Raw genomic sequence first — 22,595 nt, 5'->3', positions numbered from 1 at the left:
AAAGAAGAAATAGCATTATAACATGCCACCTCCAATAGTAAGCATCCTATCATGCCATCAGACTTTCCTTCACATATGTAATCCACAAGCAGTTAGAAGATATAATAGAGAAGCCACTCTACAGCCGACAAGATGTAATACCTAGGAGTAAATATAAAAATGCCTGTGCACATCTTTTTTGTAGACAGCTTTAAAACATTCTAGCAGGACAAAATATAGACTTAAATGGAAAAAAATGTGTGTTCTTGTATAGAATGATTCAAGATTATAAGGACATTAATTCTCCATGAGTTAATTTATAAATTTAACATGAACCTATTAAATAATAACAGTAATTAACAGTTTTTACCCAAATGCTGGACAAGAAGATTCCACACATCAGAAATACATCTCAGTAGGTGCATAGTTGCTTTTGTTCTCCTCACCACCACCAGTTCCCTGATATTTAGATAAATATATAAAAAGTTGGAGTCATTTTTATAGGTTACATTATGGAGAACTTTAATCTCCTAAGAAAGGAGGTGGGAGTGGAGAGGAGTGTTTATAACACTATTGTGCAGTTCTTTGAAACTCCTCAGTTTTGTGACAAAAGTCATATTGTGAACTCATCAACAATTTTTAACAATCTGTCAGCTGACAACTACTAAGTCCTTCAGTTTTGTTACTAGCATAGAATAAGGAACTACCCACTGGCAACAGGATTACTTACCTAGTATTTATTATTTACCTTGTATTACCCAATTACTAAAAATACCAGTAGATGCCAGTATTTCAAGGTGTCTTTGTTTGGTGTTCAGAAGTTTTCTATTATAGCTCTTTACTTTTGCTTACTTTTAAAATCATTATTTTTCCCTTTTTTGCATAGTTGCATTAAAATCCTCCCCTGCTGAAAGAAATGGAGGCCAGGAGAACTGTAGAGCAGCAAATTTCAGAGAAGGCCTGAACTTACAAGAAGGAGAATTCTTATTACAGGTAAATTTTCATAAATATAGTTTCTTACACTAAGGACAGTTGTAAATGGAAAATGAATTAATAAGTGTTTTAATAATTCCCAGTTTATTTGGGATTCACTCAATGTTTTTTGTCAGTTTCATCTGAACTGCAATAGTGAATGATGCTTAATACATGAAAAAATGGAATTATAGTCATGCATCGTATAATGACGTTTCAGTTAACAACAGACCGCATATACGACAGTGGTCCCGTAAGATTACACCATATTTTTTACTGTAATTTTTCTAGTTTAGATATGTTTAGATACAAAAATGCTTGCCATGTGTTAAAATTGCCTATAGTATTCCGTATAGTAACATGCTGTACAGGTCTGTAACCTTGGAACAATAAGTTACATTGTATAGCGTAAGTGTATAGTAGAGTATACCATCTAGGTTTGTGTAAGTATACTCTATGATGTTCGCGTGATGATGAAAATCACCTAACCACATATGTCGCTGTTAAGTAATACATGACTGTATATGAAGGAAATTAGTTAGAGGACTGGTCCACCCCTTCTGTTGTATTAATATTTCTTCAAACAGAAAGAACTCCTAGAGTATTTTAAAGGTTCTAATTTAAGATGTTGAATTTATATATACTTTTTATGGAATGTATCTCTATTAAAATTGTTAAATGTGGCCGGGCACAGTGGCTCACGCCTGTAATCCCAGCACTTTGGGAGGCCAAGGCGGGCGGATCACGAGGTCAGCAGATCAAGACCATCCTGGCTAAGGTGGTAAAACCCCATCTCCACTAAAAACACACACAAAAAAAATTTGCCAGGTGTGGTGGCTGGTGCCTGTAGTCCTAGCTACTTAGGAGGCTGAGGCAGGAGAATGCCATGAACCCTGGAGGCAGAGCTTGCAGTGAGCCGAGATTGTGCCACTGCACTCCAGCCTGGGCGACTCAGCCTGGGCAACAGAGCCAGACTCTGTCTAAAAAAAAAAACTGTTAAATGCATTTCTCAGTTTAACATACTTCTTAACCCAAATTTCATTTTGTCAATATATTATAACTTACATTTTATTTTAGCAACTGTTTGTGACTTATTCACATACTAAAGATTTTCTCAACGGTAGTCCCTATTTTTATACTTCAGAATTTAGTTTCTAATTTGCCTGTGAAAGCATTTTGAATCTTTTTTTACTCTTTTTTTTTTTTTTAGAATTGATGCCATGATTGATTCTCACTTAAAATTCTCAGATAATTTTTTTTTTGAAAAAAGATAGAATAAAGATGTGTGCCATGTGTGCTATCACAACTATGTGATCATTTTCAGTTTCACCCACTGAACTGACTAGAAAAACTAACTTCACCATTGTTACAAAAAGTAACCCTAAGTTTTGGTAACTCCACTAGTTCATTCGGTGAATGGTGATGTGCCTAATAATATAGCATTTTTTATTACAATTGCGTAATCACATTCAAATTCCTGTTAGCAAAAATTAACTTATGTTAAACAAAGTAAATCTATTAAAACATGAGTCCTCCCCCAGCCCCAACTGAGGATCTTCATGTATATATAAACCCAAACATAAAGACTCTGTATTCAGGTCATAGGAAAGCATTTTAATAATTGCTGCTTAAGATGATTAAACACACCTCTTGGGTTATCTACTAAGGCCATAATGAAATCCTGTAGTTCAGGTGAAATAGACAAATATGGACTGATCGCCATAACACTTGGCAAGTTGGTTTAAATTATGGACCAATAATTTTTATTTTTTTCCCAAAACGTTTAGACAAATTGTGTACATACCCTATGTCAGGAAAACGGAATAACGATAATAAGAATGCAAAGCTGTAAAGCTATAATTATATGGAATATATATATTTTAAATTATCTGCAAATTGGTAGCCCTTAAGCAGTTAAAATAAACTTACCTGTTTATATTGAATACCATTTGTAGATTGCTCTCTAATCGGAAGACTCACATACTATATGATTTTCTTAGGATTGTGCTTATATGTTATCTTTTTATGAAGAAGATGACTAAAAACATTACAGATATGTGAAAATGGCTGTTTGATTATATACAATTGCATAATGACATCTGACTTTATATTGCAACCTACAGTTACCAGCCAATTACCCGTACAATGTGGAAGATGTTACCAGAGGTTCTGTATACCATATGGCCTAAAACTTTTGAGGAGAATTATTTTCCTCTGCTTAACAAAGGCATATAAGGAAAATGTTACAAAATTTTTTATTAAAATGCTGGGGCAGTGACTCACGCCTGTGATCCCAGCACTTTGGGAGGCTGAGGCAGGTGGATCACGAGGTCAGGAGTTCAAGACCAGTCTGGCCGTCTCTACTAAAAATACAAAAAATTAGCTGGGCGTGGTGGCGGGTGCCTGTAATCCCAGCTACCCAGGAGGCTGAGGCCCGAGAGAATCACTTGAAGCCAGGAGGCAGAAGTTGCAGTGAGCAGAGATCACGCCACTGCACTCCAGCCCGGGTGACAGTGCGAGACTCCATCTCAAAAAAAAAAAAATTTTATTAAAAATTTAAGACATCTTTCTAGGTTAGCTTCAATTTATTACTATTTTACAAGGAATAAAAATGAAACAATGCTAATAACTGTGTCTTTACTTACTTCACATGTTTATTTCATAAGTTTAAAATAAATTATATCTCTTGCTATTTAATACTGTACTTGTTAAAATCTTGCAGCTTTTTCAGTGACAGCAGTTGAAATTTTATGTAACAGTATTAATTGCAATTTCTCTTAAATAGTAAGTGAGCTCAACATAATTTTCAGATAGGTCGAGTGAATCTTTGTGACTAAGACTAAAAGAATGATGATCTCTTTTATTTAATTAGTATATTAATTCCTTCTGTTAATTTATTAAGACAAATCAATACAAGTAATAACCTTGTTCCTCCTGGTACTTGAGATCATTTGAGATATATAAAAATTGATATGCATCTATTCTTTCCAGATTTTTATTTCTAACAATTAACATTTGTCTAAAGAGATTTGATAACTGTACTTCAATTATCCTTCTGTCTTCCGGCATATACACCAATGAGTTTATTGGAATGTGACTAAATTTGTTTCACTGTTTGAAAACGTATGATGTTCTACAAAATAATATGAATGTGATTAATGGATAATCTTCCTGAGAAGCAGATATTTTCAGAATAAATCAGTGCAATGACGGATATATGGTGTTACTGTCGAGAGAATTTAAGAATATCCAATTTTGAGTGTGTTAATCATTAAATATTGAAGTTCTTATGGGTAGAATCACCATTGTTTATCCTAAGGGAATTGCCGGGTATTACATATAATATTTGTAGTCAAAAACCTGAGAGCCTGCTTGTGGTTAAAGGGACATGGATGGAGTTGGAGGCCATTATCCTTAGCAAGCTAACACAGGAACAGAAAGCCAAATACTGCATGTTCTCACTTATAAGTGAGAGCTAAATGATGAGAACACATGGACACACAGAGGGGAGCAACACACACTGGGGCCATTTAGAGGCTGCAGGGTGGGAGGAGGGAGAGAGGATCAGGAAATATAACTGATGAGTACTAGGCTTAATACCTGGGTGATGAAATAATCTGTACAACAAAACCTCATGACACAAGTTTACCTATGTAAAAAACCTGCACTTGTGCCCCTGACCTTAAAAGTAAAAAAACAGAACAAAACAGTCAGAACCATGCACCAATTTGGGATTGATAACACATAAAGGCAGCATATCATGTTATTTAAGTGGGTATGCTTTGGAACCAGACTGAGTTTATCTCCTGGATCAGCCATTTTCTGGCTCTGTGACTTTGGGCAAGTTACTTTTAAAGGTATAGTCCTTGACTTCAGTTTCTTCTATTGTAAAACTGGAACATGGCACTTACCTCATTGGGTTTTTGGGAGAAATAAACCACTCAAATACATAAAAACATTTAGAAAAAGGAATACTAAATAATAGTTGTTATCTTTGTAGTCCAGTTGTCAGATAATACAGATCAAGAATCTTGAATGTGGAAAATAATTGGAGTTAAAAGAGAGAGAGCCACTGTATTTCATTTATTTCATCTGATAATGAAGATATTGACTAGACTAGATGTGAGCATCATAAGCACAAGGGCAAAGCCTTGTTAACTCTTAAATCCCAGTACTTAGCATACATATTTCCCCTTGGGCATGTAATAGTTTATTATGTGTTGAACAAATGAATCACTATTATTTATATAGCTCTTTATAGTTCTCAAAGCATCGTGATGTAAATATTTATTTGCTTATTTCTACAACCATATAGCATTGTACCTTATTACACTGAGTGCTAGCTCTGTGCTAAGCATTGAGTTAGGTGGGATATTGTCATTATGTCTACCTGATGAAGTGCCAGTTTTTGAAATAACACTGAAGCCTAAAAAGGAGTAAATACCTTAACCAAAGCCACACAGCCCCACAGCTAGTAATAGACGGAGACAGGAGTCCAGACCAAATCTGTCTGACTACACAGTACAATTCTTAAACTAAACCATACTATATTTCTCCTTACATGAAAAAGAGGGTGTTAGAAGACATTAGCTATGATCACATAGTAAAGAATAGATCAAATACCAAATTGAACTCAAGGAGAAAACAGTGAGGGCTTGTAGAATTAAAATATATGATAATAATAAAGTGATCTATGATACGATTGTTATCCAAGAGGAGAATAAAGGTATTAGTTGATATTGGACTTGAATTATCCAGTAATAGAAAAAGAGACTATAACTTCCAAACTAAAGAGTATGGGCTAATAATAATGGACCCAAAGCAGGCAAAACAGAGAGAAAAAGAAACGTTATACATACGGATGTGCTGTGAACAAATAGAAATAACACATACAAAATGATAAATTTAAGTATATGTTCATAATGACGTTAAATTTTAGTGGACTAAATTCACTGTATGCTTGCTTTGCATGTGTATTATATTTTAATTATATATTATATATATATTGTGTTTTCCTATAAAAGTCTTAAAATGTTCTATGACTTAAAATGTTTGTGTCAGTGCTTGAAATGTCTTTGTACAAGAAGAGTTTTAGTGTTCCCACTTTAAGAATCTAATCAACATCTTTGCCTCCAGTTTCCCCCCAAAGAAAAGCAGTGTGATAGACTATAGTGAATGTCTAAATAGTTTGTTCTTTAAAAAATATGTACAATATATTTAAAAGAGAAAATCTGAAACATGAGGAAGATGAATTCCATATTCTACCAAAGTTATTCTGATTGAGCATTAAATTTAGCTGTTTTTCCGTAGACAAATCAAAAGGTATGAATAGGTATTTCTTAGTCCAGGAGTGTATGTTATGGCTGTGTTTGTGAAATGTAATTATTTTAACCATTTTGAAGAGAAGATTTTTCAGAAATAAAGGTAATAACTTTTATGTGACGGTCAATATTAAGTCATATTACTAATTTTAGAACTTCCTTTCCTTGTAGGCTCTGAATGGCTTTGTATTAGTTGTCACTACAGATGCTTTGGTCTTTTATGCTTCTTCTACTATACAAGATTATCTAGGGTTTCAGCAGGTAAGTATATATTACTTATGTCATTTATATTATTATATCATTTACTTTTCATGTATGTTATACTTTTGGACACAGTTGACCATTTGTATGTATAAAGTATCAATATATGCTGTAGAATACATTATGTATTTGTAGCTAATAATTTTTTCTAATATTAATAATTTACTGCACTATTAATTCCTTTAAATCTTTATGCGATTCATGGTTATTGTGTTTCTTCTTTTGCTTATCAAGAATCTCATATATAAGAAACTTTCAGGCACATGGGGTCTAGGGGATAAGATCAAAATTATTTGGCATCAATGGATAGCAGAGTATATATGACAACTATGAAATGAATGAGGTGCTGTATAAAAAGTACAAGTAAAATCCTATGATTTATACCTTTAATTCTGATTTATGTGGATTATGGAAGATATCCTAAATCAAATGGTATATAAGCTGACCTAAATATTGTATAGCAGGTGGGTGGACGAGAGAACATAGGAATATAGAAGTACTATAAGCACTAGACTGGAAGTCATTGAAGGAAACTAACGTGACTGGCTTGTTTAATGTTATTGAATGAATGAAGAATAGATGGAATTATAAATACTTGACATATTTGAAGGACAATAACATCTTTTATGGTTTAAGAACCGATTGTAACATTTGAATGCTTGCTATTCTTGTATATCTGGTTCTCAAATTGCAATGTGCACAAGAACTCACCTGAAGACCTTGATAAAACTTGGTCATCTCTGAGACCCATTGCCAGATGTTCTGAATCAGTAGTTCACAGTGGGGCTCTTGAATTTGCACTTCTATCAAGCTCACAAGGCTGCTGGTCTTAATAACAGTTATATAGACTAGAGCTTCAACTATATTGTATGTCCAATAGAGACCACTGAAGGCTTTTGTTAAAGGGGATGTGCATTTCAACTTGTGTTTCAGATGCAACTTCTGGAAATTGTGTAATGGCATCAAGATGATTTAATATGAGAAGATTAGGTTCCTAGGAAGATTTAAGTGTAGATGACTAAAATAGTGGAATCTAGCTACTACCACAAAGTCTAAACTTCTGATTTGTTGCATTCTAAAGAAAATATATTAATGTCCATAGAAAAGCCTGTTTGAAGCCAAATGAATTATATAACTGTCTTAATCATGATTTGATACTGTGATTTGTATCATTAAGAAAATCAAAGAGATCAGCCATTTTCCAATCCATTTTTTTTCTCCCATATACACATGGATTTTTTTCCTAAAACAACATTCATATCTGACACAAGTGGTAGATTAAGACACCATTTTTAAAACTGCAAGTTGTGACTCGCTCATGGGTATGCAGTCAAGACAGTGGATCACCATCAAACTGTTTTTTAGTTGTTTAGGATGGAATAAAATAATATAGAATACACAGTATTATCTCATGTAATAATGGTAAGTGTTTTGTGAAACTTTTCCGTGTATATGTCTATGCATACACCTGTGACAGATAGAAATGTGTTTTTTATCACAACTTGCAGTTTAAAAAAAAGGAAAACTCTGGTTTAAGCACTAAGGGCTCAGCACTATAGTAAATGGTGAGAGGCAAGAGGAGGAAAGTGGGTTTGATATAGTAAAGGCACAATCCCTTGCTCTTGTGGAATCTACTTGGAGTGAAAATTTTATACGAAGAAAATTTTAGAGAACAGTGAAGGAAATACCTAGAGAATACCATTAAGCTTAGAGAAGTCAAAGAGGCCTGGGTGGTTAGGAAAAGCTGCGTGGAAGAGATAAGAATCTAAAAATTAACAAATGGATACGAAACATAAACAGATTTTAGTATGTTGCATTTAAGGAATGGGGAGGTGACTTATTTGAGCAAGAGCATTCACGTTGGGAACTGATGACAAGTAACTTTTGGCTTATCTGTTGTAGTGCCAGTCTGTCTAGCTTTTTCTATCTTAGGTGACTAGGGAACTTCAGGAATCATCCAATTTGTATTCATCACCACTAGCAAGCACCCACTAATCTAAATAGGCTTTAAAATTAATTTAGTAAGCCATATTTTTTTAATCAGTGCTTTTGTTGTATTCCTTGTATCTTTTTTCTTTAGTCTGATGTCATACATCAGAGTGTGTATGAACTTATCCATACCGAAGACCGAGCTGAATTTCAGCGTCAGCTACACTGGGCGTTAAATCCTTCTCAGTGTACAGAGTCTGGACAAGGAATTGATGGTAAGAACTGATGGTACAAAAGATTGTGTTGGTAGTTTTTAAATATGATTCTGTGAAAGGAGGCTGGGAACCTGGAAGGTCATAGAACTCCATGATAGGGAAGTAATGGAAAGATATAAATCTGCAATCATAGGCCACAGTGAACCTGATGAGCTAAGGAATATTTTGGCAAATGGGAGCCATTAATGAGTTTCAGGCAACAGAGTATTGCCATACTCAGTAATGTATTTTATAAAAATAAGTAGTACCATCATGAAAGATGGAAGGAAGGTACACAAGGTTGATACCTGAGTGCATGTAAATTATTGTGTTTAAAATGCACCAAAGAAAAAAGTAAGCTAGCATATACAAGTATAAAAATGCTTTTCTCAATGCAAAAAATGTTTTTGGAAATAAGTGTTAAAGAAAACAAAAATACGTTAGAAAATGTGAAAATTGTTGACAGTGATAGCTCAATAAAAATTACACAAGTTCTATCTGATAAAAGTGATATTTAATAAACTTTTAGTTTCTTGTCATTAGCTCTTCTGAAAATGATTTTTTTGTGTTCAGAATACAGACTCCAGTTTAGAAACTAATACAAATTTTACCTACGCAGATGCTTAACTTTACAGCAAAATGGAAAGTAAATTTGTTTTGCCTTTATTTCTACAGAAGCCCCTGGTCTCCCCCAGCCAGTAGTCTGTTATAACGCAGACCAGATTCCTCCAGAAAACTCTCCTTTTATGGAGAGGTGCTTCATATGTCGTCTGAGGTGTCTGCTGGATAATTCATCTGGTTTTCTGGTAAGGTACAAAATCTTATGATACTGGCTCTTACTGTGGTTAAAATGAAAGCTTGAGGCAAATTTAATTTAGCAAAATTTAATTCATCAAAGAACTGTTCCCAAATCAGGCAGCCCTTGGAACCAGAGAGGTTCAGAGAGCTCACATAAAAACATGGACTGGAGCATTTATGAACGGAAAATGCAAGTGAGGTACAGAAATAGCTTGATTGATTACAGCTTGGGGTTTGCCTTATTTGAAGATGATCTGATTAGTTGGTCACCTGTGACTGAGACTCAGCTATTTGGTTACAAAAGTTCACTTCTACTGTTAGGCTTTCCGTTAGTTTATATAGTAAATGGAGTTGCAATTCCTTGGTAAGGACTTAAGGAGCAGAGGCATCTTCAGCCTAAATTTGATTTAACATTAAGTTATAGAAAAAAAAGTCAAGTGAAACCAATATTCTTTGGTTATCTTTGATTTCAGCTTTAAAAATCTACCAAATAATTTGATAAGGTAGCATTTTAAAATAATTATTTCTGATTTTGACTATCCTCTATAATTCAGAAAACTGTTCTTTAGACTATAATAACAAAGATTGAGTGAAATAACATGAAGCCTTGTGTTTTGACTATTTTAGGATTTTTAAGATAGGAGAGAATTATGTAGCCCTTTTTTAATAGGAGGATTTAATGCCTGCTAGACAGAAAAATAATGGCCTTTCCATATGTCTCAAATAACTGCCACATAGAAAAATGATTGTATATTCGCAATTGTAGAATCATCATCTGATAGGAGACACTGTTTCTTGTTGCAAAGTCTGAACACCTGCATAGGAGTTTGCTGTAGGGAGCAGCCTAGGATTCCTCAGAGTGGACTTCTCTGTCTCTCATTGTATCCTTAGTTTGTGTCACCAAGTACAGGAGAAGAGAATACAGAGTATATTGTATACTTTTTGTGAATAACAAGGAATTTGAAACAGGTAATCAAATCTGAAATTAAGCATTACCAAGCAATGATTTTGGTTTATGTGTTTATTTCTGAAGAGGATTTTGCTGACTCAGAATTAGAATTGTGCTTTGAGGTAGTTTTCTCAGTATTATTGCTCATGAACAATTAGTATGTAGAGTCATGTGCTGCATAATGATGCTTTGGTCAGTAACAGACCACGTATATGATGGTAGTCCCATGAGATCATAATGGAGCCAAAAAATCCCTATCACCTAACGATGTCATAGCATTACTCACATGTTGATGGTGATGCTGATGGAAGCAAACCTGTGTTGCCAGTCATATAAAAAGTATAGCACATACAATTATGTATGACACATAATACTTGAAAGTAATAAATCACTATGTATTTATGTATTTACTGTTAATCATTATTTTACTTTATTTTTTTATTATACTTTTAATGATTTTATTTTAATCATTATTTTAGAATAAGGTTAACTGTAAAGCAGGCTCAGGCATGTCCTTCAGGAACTATTCCAAAAGAAGATCACAGGAGATGACAGCTCCATGCATGTTATTGCCCCTGCAGACCTTCCAGTGGGACAAGATGTAGAGGTGGAAGATAGGAACATTAATGATCCTCACACGGTGCAGACCTAAGCTAATGTGTGGGTTTATGTCTTAGGTTTTAACTCAAAAGTTTAAAATGTAAAAAAAAATTTTAAAAAATGGGAGAAAGCTTATAGTATAAGGATGTAAAGAAAGAAAATATTTTTGTGTAGCTGTACACTGTGTTTAAGTGTTATTACAAAAGAGTCAACAGTTAAAAGTGTCAAAGTTTATAAAGTAAAAAAGTTACAGTAAGTTGTGCTGGGATTACAGGCATGAGCCACTGCGCCCGGCCTAAAGGAAAATATTTTTTATAAATTCAGTGTAGCCTCAGTGTATAGTGTTTATAAACTCTAATAGTGTACAGTAACGTCTCAGGCCTTCACATTCACTCACCACTCACTCACTGACTAAACCAGAGTAACTTTCAGTCCTGCCTGCCTTATTTACAATAAGTACTCTTATACAGGTATACCATTTTTTATACTTTATTTTTACTGTGTATTTTCTATGTTTAGATACACAAATACTTACCGTGTTACAATTACTTAAAGTATTCAGTATGATACCATGCTGTACAGGTTTGTAGCCTAGAAACAAAAGGCTATACTGTATAGCTTAGATGTATAGTAAGGTATACTGTCTAGGTTTGTGTACCTACCCTCTGATGTTCACAGGATGACGAAATTGCCTAAGGACACATTTCATAGAACATGCCCCTTTTGTTAAGTGACATGTGACTGTATGTCTGAGGTGGAATACCTGTGTGCAAGAGGGTCTTTTCCTCCTTGCGCTGCTATTATTTTGATGTCAGAACCATCCCTTGGACTTGTTGATACTGTTTTAACCAATTAAATATATCATGTTCATGTTTAAGTTGCCTTTGTTTTCCCTGTCTTCTAAATTTATTGCATATATTTACTCAGTAGAGCTCTGCATTCTTTATATGTTTTCATGATGATTCATTTTAGTGTTTTAATAAAATTATATTTTGTCTCTATAGAAAAGATTACTATGAACTATGCAATACGCTATGAGCAGCTGCAATATAGTTCATGTATGCTTGAAAATGAATGTTTAGGGCTTTATTACCATTCAGGATATATTGATTGCCTGGTGTGCAAGGAGCTGTGCGAGGTGAAAATGATAGGGTAATGGCAAGCTTGGAAAATTATATAGGTATTCATGGTATGACCATTTAGGAACAAGGAGTGGTTCACTTATCCCTTTAGAATATTTCTCATATTACTCTTTGGGATAGTTTTAATGGGTGTCCCATGGAGACAGGAATGAAAGAAACTAACAGTTCTCAGCTTCAGGAATATTTATGGAATTATCAAGAACCCTAGAAGCAGCCATAATGGAGCCTTTTTAAAAGGAACTTTCATATTTTTAATTTTAATGAACTTTTTTTGTTGTTATTATTTTAAGGCAATGAATTTCCAAGGGAGGTTAAAGTATCTTCATGGACAGAAAAAGAAAGGGAAGGATGGATCAATACTTCCACCTCAGTTGGCTTTGTTTGCGATAGCTACTCCACTTCAGCCACCATCCATACTTGAAATCCGGACCAAAAATTTTATCTTTAGAACCAAACACAAACTAGACTTCACACCTATTGGTTGTGATGCCAAGTAAGTGAGACTTTTTCACTTTTATTCTATCAGATGTACATTATGTTTCAGTAAGTCTCTCTTAGCATGTAAAACATACATTGTGGACTGTATGTAATATTGTTTATTATTAGATTGGCTATTAGCTTTTATTCTTTCAGTGTAGGCTTTTACAGTAAAAATAATTTCATCAGGCTCACAAATCATCTTTTTAATTTTTTGCAAGACTTGTCTCAGATGATGATGTTCTTATATATTAGTAAGGTTTGTTCTTCTGATGACATTTATGTTGGTTTGTTTTACGTTTTTAAATGGCACAAATGTTATTTGATTTCTAGCCCCAGAAGTTTCAGTAACTTTCAGAAAATTGTGAGCAAGAGTCTGATATTAAGCATTTATATCGTATCAAAACATATCAGTGCTTTTCTCCTTTCTAATGTGGGAATGCAGAGAGGTAATTTGAAAAACCTTCTTCCCTAAAAATAGATTATAAAAACGTTCCAGATTTATATTAAAGATTTTCTGTTACCCATACATCTGCTCTATTCAATTCAGTTTTAGCATACTAATTTCCGTGGTTTTATTCAGGAAAAGAAAATAGGCTGAAACTGAAATTTGCAATCATAAGCAAGGAAGAGCGGTTTACATAGATGTGTTTAATTTCATATCTACTTACTGATGTGAAATTCTAAATGTGAACTAAAACATTGCAGAAACTAGCGTAAAACCAATGAATTTATCTTTGTTATTTCATTTATGTTAAATCATAATTCATTCTTATTTTACCTTTTTAAATTTTAAACAGAGGAAGAATTGTTTTAGGATATACTGAAGCAGAACTGTGCACGAGAGGATCAGGGTATCAGTTTATTCATGCTGCTGATATGCTTTATTGTGCTGAGTCCCATATCCGGAGTAAGTTGTAGTTCCTTATGAACATGTCAGAAAAAAACAGCATACACTGTAGTACATGTTTCAAATTCTTATGTAATATAACGTGTTTAAGTAAACTATATAGATAAACTTCTACTTAGTAACTTATCATCATGATTAACCAGGGTTACACTCTTTGTTCATTAACTTGTCTACACCTGCCTCATAGAAATATTGTTGTTTAGTTATTAAAAAATAACCATTTGGCCCATGAAGTTTTGCTTGGGAATTTTTAAATTACATTGTTATCAATTCATAAATATATGTTAATATTGTAACAATGATGTTAATAACTCTACTTTAAAATTATAAAGTATTAGCCTGTAGGAAAATATTCCCTATTTTAAAATAATTTTTTAATCTTTTTTGTCCCCAATTTATGCTCTCTCTCTACTTTCCTGTGTTACTAGAATTGTCTGGTACATAATCTTCCCTTTAACATTTAAAATAATAAATTTAGTCTGAAGTGGAAAAAAAACTCTGAAAAACCATTTCCATGCCTTTTTTTGTGTGTGTCTAAAATGTATCATCTTTGGGGATAAAGGAAATACATCCAGAACTATGTCACAAGAGCTTTGTTTTAGGAATATTCTTTAATATATTGATTTGGGGTTTGATAATTTAATTTTTTAATTTTATTTTAGTGATTAAGACTGGAGAAAGCGGCTTGATAGTTTTCCGGCTTCTTACAAAAAACAATCGATGGACGTGGGTCCAGTCTAATGCACGCCTGCTTTATAAAAATGGAAGACCAGATTATATCATTGCGACTCAGAGACCACTAACGTAAGCAAAAGAATGTTTCCTGTTTTTGTTAACAGTTTTGTTTTCATAAGTCCTCTTATGTGAAAGCATAAAAATAATTCAAGCAGAATTTAGTCTGTAAATAAAAACTGAAAAGTTTAAGTAATTTGTCTAGAAAGAAGAGCACAGGTGAGAGACATTGAGAAGACAGAATTGACAAATTTTATTGAGCAGCTACATGTGCAGAGCTATAGAAAGAATAGTAAAAGAAAACACTAGGGTTTTATCCTGGGCATATGAAGTACATATGAAAAGCTAGTGTCATTGGTAAAATAAAAGAAAAATATAACAATGCTTTATTTAGAATATGTTCTCTAAACCCAGCAGTGATTTCAAGAGTTTCTTACATATGTTACAAATGAGTCCTTTATCAAATATTTGTATTGCAAATGTTTCCTCCCACCCTGGAGAATTGATTTTTGTCTGTGGCTTGAGGTAAGGATTGATTCCCCCCAGCCCTTATATGTATACCCAATTGACCAGTCACATTGAAAAGGTGATTTACTGAGAAGGTCATCTTTTCCCCACTGCACTGTATTTTGATCAGGGGATTTTGTCTTTGGTTCTCTGTCTGGATTGTGTTGTTCTATTAATAGTTCCATTGGTGTAGTTGTCTATTTTGTCTAGCATTACACAGTCCTAGTTATTCTATCTTTATTATAAATTTCTATGTCTGAGTGTGTCTTTATTTTGTTTGTTTCGCCTTTTTTGTTGTTCTGCTTGTGAAGATTGCCTTGGTTCTTCTTTGCCCTTTATAATTCCATATACATTTTAGAAAACAGTTGTCTGAAAATCTGTTGAGATTTTGAGTGAGATTACTTTGAGACTGTAGATCATTTGGGGAGAATTAACATCTTTTTAATACTGAATCTTTGAACCCATGAACATGGTGAATGTATGTGTGTATATAAGTACCCATGGAAGTATATGAGTATGTGTGTACAGATGTATATGAGTGCGTGGGTATGTGTGTACCTCTACAAATTTGTCCTTCTCGCTTGATCAATGTTTCTAGAAGGCACCTTTTTTAAATTAGACTTTATTAGTCTTTATTAGAATCCAACTTTTGGTTTATTGATTTTTTTTCTATTTTATACACTTGTTTTCAGTTTTAATTTTGTCTGCTCATTATTATTTTCTTCCTTCTACTTTCTTTGGGTATAATTTACGATTTTATCCAACTTTTAAAAAATATATACTTAAACATATATATCAGTTTCCCTTTAAGTACAACTTTACAACCCTCATCTTTTGCTATCTTATTTTTATTTAATTGAAAATACTGGCTAATTTTCTTTTTATTTTATTTTTATTCACGAATTATTTAGAAATACAGTGTTACTGTACTTTTTGGTGTTTGGGGATTTTTCTACTTGCCTTTTTGTGATTGACTTAGTAACTTAGTTCCACTATAGTCAGAAAACGTTCTCTGAATGAATTTCAGTTTTTTTGAAATTTGTGGTGGCTTATTTTATGATCTAATACACGCTCTACATTGGTAAAATAACCCATGTAATCTTGTGAAGAATACATGTTCTGTCATTTGGGAGTATGTTGTTCTTTTTGTATATCAGAAGTCTAGTTTGTTAATTGTGTTCATATTTCTATACATTTGTTATTTTGTGTGCTTCTGTTACTAAGACATGTTGTTTTCATTTATTTATTACTAATAGGGGGCATCTTTTTACATCTTTCTAGGATATTTTTCTTTTATAAATTACATTTGTGTCATTTACCTGTTTTTCTGTTGAGTTGTTTGCCTCTCTCTTAGACACTATTGGAGCTCTTTATTATGGATATGAAATTATATATATATATGTTAAATTATAAATTATATATGTTACAAATATTTTATTTAAGAATTCTATTGCAAAAATACAAATACTTTAATATTAAATAACTTTCATATTACTAATTATGCCAATCTTTGTCTTTATAGCTTCTGGGTTTTATTAGAGAGGTTTGTTGTTTCAGATTCTTAAGTTTCTAATTCCTAATTTTTTTTATTTTGTTATGATTATTTTTTTGAGACAGGATCTTACTCTATCACCTAGGCTGGAATGCAGTGGCACAAATGTGGCTCACTGCAGCCTTAACCTCCCGGCTCAGGCAGTCCTCCTGCCTCAGCCTCCCGAGTAGATGAGACTGTAGGCATGTGCCACCACGCCTAGCTAATTTTTATTTTTTTGTAGAGGTGGGGGTCTCGCCATGTTTCCCAGGTTAGTCTCAAAATCCTGGGCTCGAGCAGTCCGCACACATCAGCCTCCCAAAGTGCTGTAATTACAGGCATGCACCACCGGGCCTGGCCCCTAAATTCTCGTAGTCTGTTTTTATGTGTAGAGCTTTATTCCACACAATTTTGTTTTTGTTTTTGTTTTTGCATGGTGTCAGGTAGGGTTGTAATGTGACCATGGAATTAACTAAGTTATTTTTAAAAAATTAAATCATTTAAATATGCTTGTCTGAAAAACAATTTTATAGCACCAGTCATGAGAATAATTGAGGTGAAAATAAAATATGCCCCCTTTTGAATTCAATCATAATGTATTTTGCTTGATGTTTTTCTTTCTTTAATAATTTTTATTTTAAAATGTTTGATAGAATTTTCTCTAAGACTTTTTTGTACACAACTTTAGAGATGAGGAAGGAAGCGAGCATTTACGAAAACGAAATATGAAGTTGCCTTTTATGTTTACCACTGGAGAAGCTTTGTTGTATGAGGCAACCAACCCTTTTCCTGCCATAATGGATCCCTTACCACTAAGGACTAAAAATGGCACTAGCGAAAAAGACTCTGCTACCAAATCAACTCTAAACAAGGATTCTCTCAATCCTAGTTCCCTCCTTGCTGCCGTGATGCAACAAGATGAGTCTATTTATCTCTATCCTGCTTCAAGTACTTCAAGTACTGCACCTTTTGAAAACAATTTCTTTAACGAATCTATGAATGAATGCAGAAATTGGGAAGATAATACTGCACCGATGGGAAATGATACTATCCTGAAACATGAGCAAATTGACCAGCCTCAGGATGTGAACTCATTTGCTGGAGGTCACCTAGGGCTCTTTCAGGATAGTAAAAACAGTGACTTGTACAGCATTATGAAAAACCTAGGCATTGATTTTGAAGACATCAAACACATGCAGAATGAAAAATTTTTCAGAAATGATTTTTCCGGTGAGGTTGACTTCAGAGACATTGACTTAACAGATGAAATCTTGACATACATCCAAGATTCTTTAAGTAAGTCTCCCTTCATACCTTCAGATTATCAACAGCAACAGTCGCTGGCTCTGAACTCAAGCTGTATGGTACAGGAACACCTACAGTTAGAACAGCAACAGCAACAACAGCATCACCAAAAGCAAGCAGTAGTGGAGCCACAGCAACAACTGTGTCAGAAAATGAAGCATATGCAAGTTAATGGCATGTTTGCAAATTGGAGCGCTAACCAATTCGTGCCTTTCAGTTGTCCACGGCAAGACCCACAACAATATAATGTCTTTTCAGACTTACATGGGATCAATCAAGAGTTCCCCTACAAATCTGAAATGGATCCTGTGCCTTATACACAGAACTTTATTTCCTGTAATCAGCCTGTATTACCACAACATTCCAAATGTACAGAGCTGGACTATCCTATGGGGAGTTATGAACCATCCCCATACCCCACTACTTCTAGTTTAGAAGATTTTGTCACTTGTTTACAAGTTCCTGAAAACCAAAAGCATGGATTAAATCCACAGTCAGCCATAGTAACTCCTCAGACTTGTTATGCTGGGGCCATGTCGATGTATCAGTGCCAGCCAGAACCTCAGCACACCCATGTGGGTCAGATGCAGTACAACCCAGTACTGCCAGGCCAGCAGGCATTTTTAAACAAGGTAAGGGTGTTATCAAACTGAATAAATCTTTCAGTGATTCTTTTTACCTTATAGACATGTTACACATTTTTTATGTCAGCTGATTTTAATCTATTTTCCATAACGTTCATGGAGACAGCATTTTTCATTATATCTGTGACTACCTTTTTTTTTTTTTTTTTACAAGCCTGTACTTTTTCTAGTATGTTACTAATATATCATTCACCTGATTCATGAGAGAGAAAGATACGAAGGACTGAAGCAACATGAATGTGTCCTTAATATAAGATGACCTAAATTACCAGGTGAAATTAGTTTTTAGAAGTATTATGTTTAAAATAGATAATTTGGTTTATTCTTTCTGGATTCTTTAAAAATATGGCAATTTAAAAATTCAAACTTTAAAAAGTATTGCAATTTTTAAGAATAATTTCTTCAAAGCTCTATTTTTTTTATATATGTTTGAAATTGAGTTAAACTCAAATGTAAGTGTACTTTCTTACATTTGAAACTCTAGATTAATTATATCCCTGGAATTCAGTCCTAGGCACCTCCATGTTCTCGAGCTATTCCTCCACATTACCTCCCCTATCCTCATTTTATCCTTTAAGGTAGAATGGCTTTCTTTTCTGCCTTTCTTAAAAGAGGTAACTCAGCTGGCTTTCTGTCATGGAAATCAAGCTTGATGGTGTATTTTTGTTGTTTAAATGTGTCATCAGAATCTATCTGGCAGTGAGCACACTTTAAAAATGATCACTGAAAAAAAAAGTTAACATAATGTTAATAGCTGCTGTCTCTGGCCACTCAGGAATATATCATGTTTGCATTTATGCTTTTCCATTAGAATATATTTAGTTCATTTTAAAGGATATTTAAGTTTAGCTTTAAACAATATCTTGACTAAAATTAAGCTCCTTGGCCCCTGTTTACTCCGTATTAGAGTATAATAATTAAAAGTATGACCTGAAGCTTTATCTTTAATTGTATTTTCTGGCTTTTTTCATACATTTTGCTTGTGTAATCATTTATGAGCTTTTTAATAGAAAATGATGGTGAAGATTTTTTCTTATTCTCATTCCTTACATCTTTCAATTGTATTAAAATTGAATAATATTCAGTTAATCTATCTCAGAAAATTGCTATGAAAGTATATTTTACTCTTGAGTAAAGCAAATTGTCCAGAAGTTAATTCTGTAAAATTACATTTTGAATAAGGAGTTGCATGAGTAGCACGTAAGTTCTTTGCAGTGTTTTCCCCTCACTACTTTTTATTGTTTCTTTGTGAATAAACAAATAATTCTGTAGACCTACATATACTCCAGAGTAGATGTTATTGAGCTAAGACACTCAATATTGAGCCACTGAGTAGCTGTTGAGCCCTTGAAATGTGGCTAGTCCAAATTGAGATGTGCTGTGTGAAATACACATTGGATTTTTGAAGACTTGGCTTGAAAAAATAATGTAAAATATCTCATCTTTTATTGTTGATTTCATGTTGAAATGATTAGTTTTTCAGCAGCCACATTAAAAAAGTAAAAAGAAACAGGTAAAATTAACTTTAGTAATGTATTTTATTTAATCTACTGTGGCCAAAAATTTAAGTTCTGTATGTGACTCACATTATATTTCTGTTGGATGACACTGTCTGTACAGTATGTTTAAAGAGAGTGGCTGACATGAATTGTGTTATGAGTAATGAGAAAAAATCATTTAAAACTCACCATTATCCGGACAGGTAATACTTTTTATTTAAAGAATTTACAGTATTGCCATTCATTGAAGAGACAGGTTATATGACTTTTACTATAGATTTTATATATGTTTTGGAGGATCTGTGAAGTAATTAACATTTTGATTACTGAAGCCTGTTACGTAGGCTTTACAAAGGTAGATTTTATTTGAAGCAATTAAGGCTATGATTTTCATCTGTTTTAAAGTTTCCAGAACTTCCACTAACTAAAATATAAAGGCTCTATAATCTATAAAACTCTACAGAGCTGTGCATCTTCATGCCGTTCCTTTTTATTTTTCTTTTTTCTACTAGCAGTTATAGAAACCAGATTCATTGCAGTGTAAGAAAACAAGAAAGGGCATTTTCTTTTGGTAACTTGATTCTGTAATTAGAACTATGCTTTCAGTAGTATTAATTAAAAGTATGAATAAGGAATCAGTTATGAAAATCATACCTGTGGTGTAATATTTTAGGAATATTTAGAAACATTTAGAAAATCAGAAGCTACCTTTTTTGGAAAAGTTTTGCATTCCAGTGTAAGATTCCTGAATATAATCAGTTCATTGACACCTATAACTTGAAACCTGGTCAAAGCAAACCTACTTATGACAGAGAATATTTAACTGTAATTCTTGACTGGTGCTCTTTGACCCATCAATTCCTGCCTGACCCAAAGGCAGTCTGAAATGAGACAGCTGTATCACTCATCTGTACCATGTTCAAAATTTCCTGTCAGATTAATGGAAAAACAGGTTATAAATGCAACTAATACGTAATATGTCCTCAGTATGTCTTCACTGTGTGAAAGATTTAAATTTAGCAGCAGTAAAGGAACTTAAAGTTTACAACTCTCAGGGGTAAGATTTTAAAAATACATGTTAATATGTCATTTAATGGCTTAAGATACTTGGAAGATCTATTCCAATAAGTTGCATCACCATTTTTGTTTTCGGTTTCAGAATGGAGTTTTAAATGAAACATATCCAGCTGAATTAAATAACATAAATAACACTCAGGTTACCACACATCTTCAGCCACTTCATCATCCGTCAGAAGCCAGACCTTTTCCTGATTTGACATCCGGTGGATTCCTGTAATTCCAAGCCCAATTTTGACCCTGGTTTTTGGATTAAATTAGTTTGTGAAGGATTATGGAATAATAAAACTGTCACTGTTGGACGTCAGCAAGTTCACATGGAGGCATTGATGCATGCTATTCACAATTATTCCAAACCAAATTTTAATTTTTGCTTTTAGAAAAGGAAGTTTAAAAATGGTATCAAAATAGTACCTATACTATAGTCATTAAGGTAGAAAGTGTACTGCCACAGAGTAGTGAGATACCATCTACATTTCACATTATTCTGAGCACCACAAAATATGCAAAACTTTATCAGGGAAACTAAGACTCTTTTAAATTAGAAAGCATTCTTTATTTGAATTATTTCTGTCAGAATAAAAATAAAATACTTTGAGTTTTGAACTACTGGATTCTTATTAGTTTCCCAAATACAAAGTTACAGAACTAAACTAGTTTTTCCTATCATGTTAACCTCTGCTTTTATCTCGGATGTTAAAATAAATGGTTTGGTGCTTTTTATAAAAAGATGATCTCAGTGCTCTCCTCCTCCACTGTTCATCTAAGTGCCTCACATTTTTTTCTACCTATAACACTGTAGGATGTATATTTTATATAAAGTATTCTTTTTCTTTTTTAAATTAATATCTTTCTGCACACAAATATTATTTGTATTTCCTAAATCCAACCATTTTCATTAATTCAGGCATGTTTTAACTCTTCTACTCACCTATTTTCTTTAGGTAAAGGGCAAATAATGATTGAAAAAATAATTATTTATTACATAATTTAGTTGTTTCTAGACTATAAATGTTGCTACGTGCCTTATGTTGAAAAAATTTAAAAGTAAAATGTCTTTCCAAATTATTCTTAATTATTATAAAAATATTAAGACAATCGCACTTAAGTTTCTCAACAGTGTTTTCAGAAGAAGTATACCACTCTTTACCTTTATTGAAGACTCCATGATAGTTGAATGTTGCAATGTGAAAAATCTGCTGTTAACTGCAACCATGTTTATTAAATTGCAAGAAGCTTTATTTCTAACTTTTTAATTATATTAAGCAAAACACCCATTTCAATGTGTATAAATTGTCTTTAAAAATTGTTTTAGACCTATAAACCTTGATAATCTATTGTGTTGACTTTATAAATTTCGCTTCTTAGAACAGTGGAAACTATTTGTTTTTCTCATATTTGAGGAGTGTTAAGATTGCAGATAGCAATGTTTGGTGCAAAGTATTGTAATGAGTGAATTGAATGGTGCATTGTATAGATATAATGAACAAAATTATTTGTAAGATATTTGCAGTTTTTCATTTTAAAAAGTCCATACCTTATATATGCACTTAAATAATTTGTTGGGGCTTTTCATACTTTATCAGTGTGTCTTTGTAAGAAATAAAGTAATGAATCCAACTGCTTAAAGTTGGTATTAAGAAAAAGACAACCACACAGTTCATTTACCTTCAAACATTAGGTTGTTTTTAATGATATACTGATCTTC

At 33.2% G+C, this 22,595-nt stretch overlaps 1 protein-coding gene across 1 annotated transcript in view; it reads left to right on the top strand.

Moving 5' to 3' along the window:
* The window catches only part of AHR (aryl hydrocarbon receptor), a 46,775-nt gene extending 24,550 nt beyond the window's left edge, over positions 1 to 22,225 (top strand). Inside the window, exons 3-11 of the mRNA XM_005550045.5 lie at positions 866 to 972; positions 6,444 to 6,533; positions 8,614 to 8,737; positions 9,392 to 9,522; positions 12,496 to 12,698; positions 13,483 to 13,592; positions 14,255 to 14,396; positions 17,051 to 18,299; positions 20,970 to 22,225. Coding sequence (XP_005550102.3) covers positions 866 to 972; positions 6,444 to 6,533; positions 8,614 to 8,737; positions 9,392 to 9,522; positions 12,496 to 12,698; positions 13,483 to 13,592; positions 14,255 to 14,396; positions 17,051 to 18,299; positions 20,970 to 21,107 — 2,294 coding nt within the window. The 3' untranslated portion in view covers positions 21,108 to 22,225. The remainder of the gene's footprint in view (positions 1 to 865; positions 973 to 6,443; positions 6,534 to 8,613; positions 8,738 to 9,391; positions 9,523 to 12,495; positions 12,699 to 13,482; positions 13,593 to 14,254; positions 14,397 to 17,050; positions 18,300 to 20,969) is intronic.
* The last annotated feature ends 370 nt before the right edge of the window (positions 22,226 to 22,595 follow it).

The sequence above is a fragment of the Macaca fascicularis genome, chromosome 3 (assembly GCF_037993035.2).
Source record: "Macaca fascicularis isolate 582-1 chromosome 3, T2T-MFA8v1.1".
In the NCBI taxonomy this organism is placed as follows: Eukaryota; Metazoa; Chordata; class Mammalia; order Primates; family Cercopithecidae; genus Macaca; species Macaca fascicularis.
This window is presented reverse-complemented; position numbering and strand designations above follow the sequence as displayed.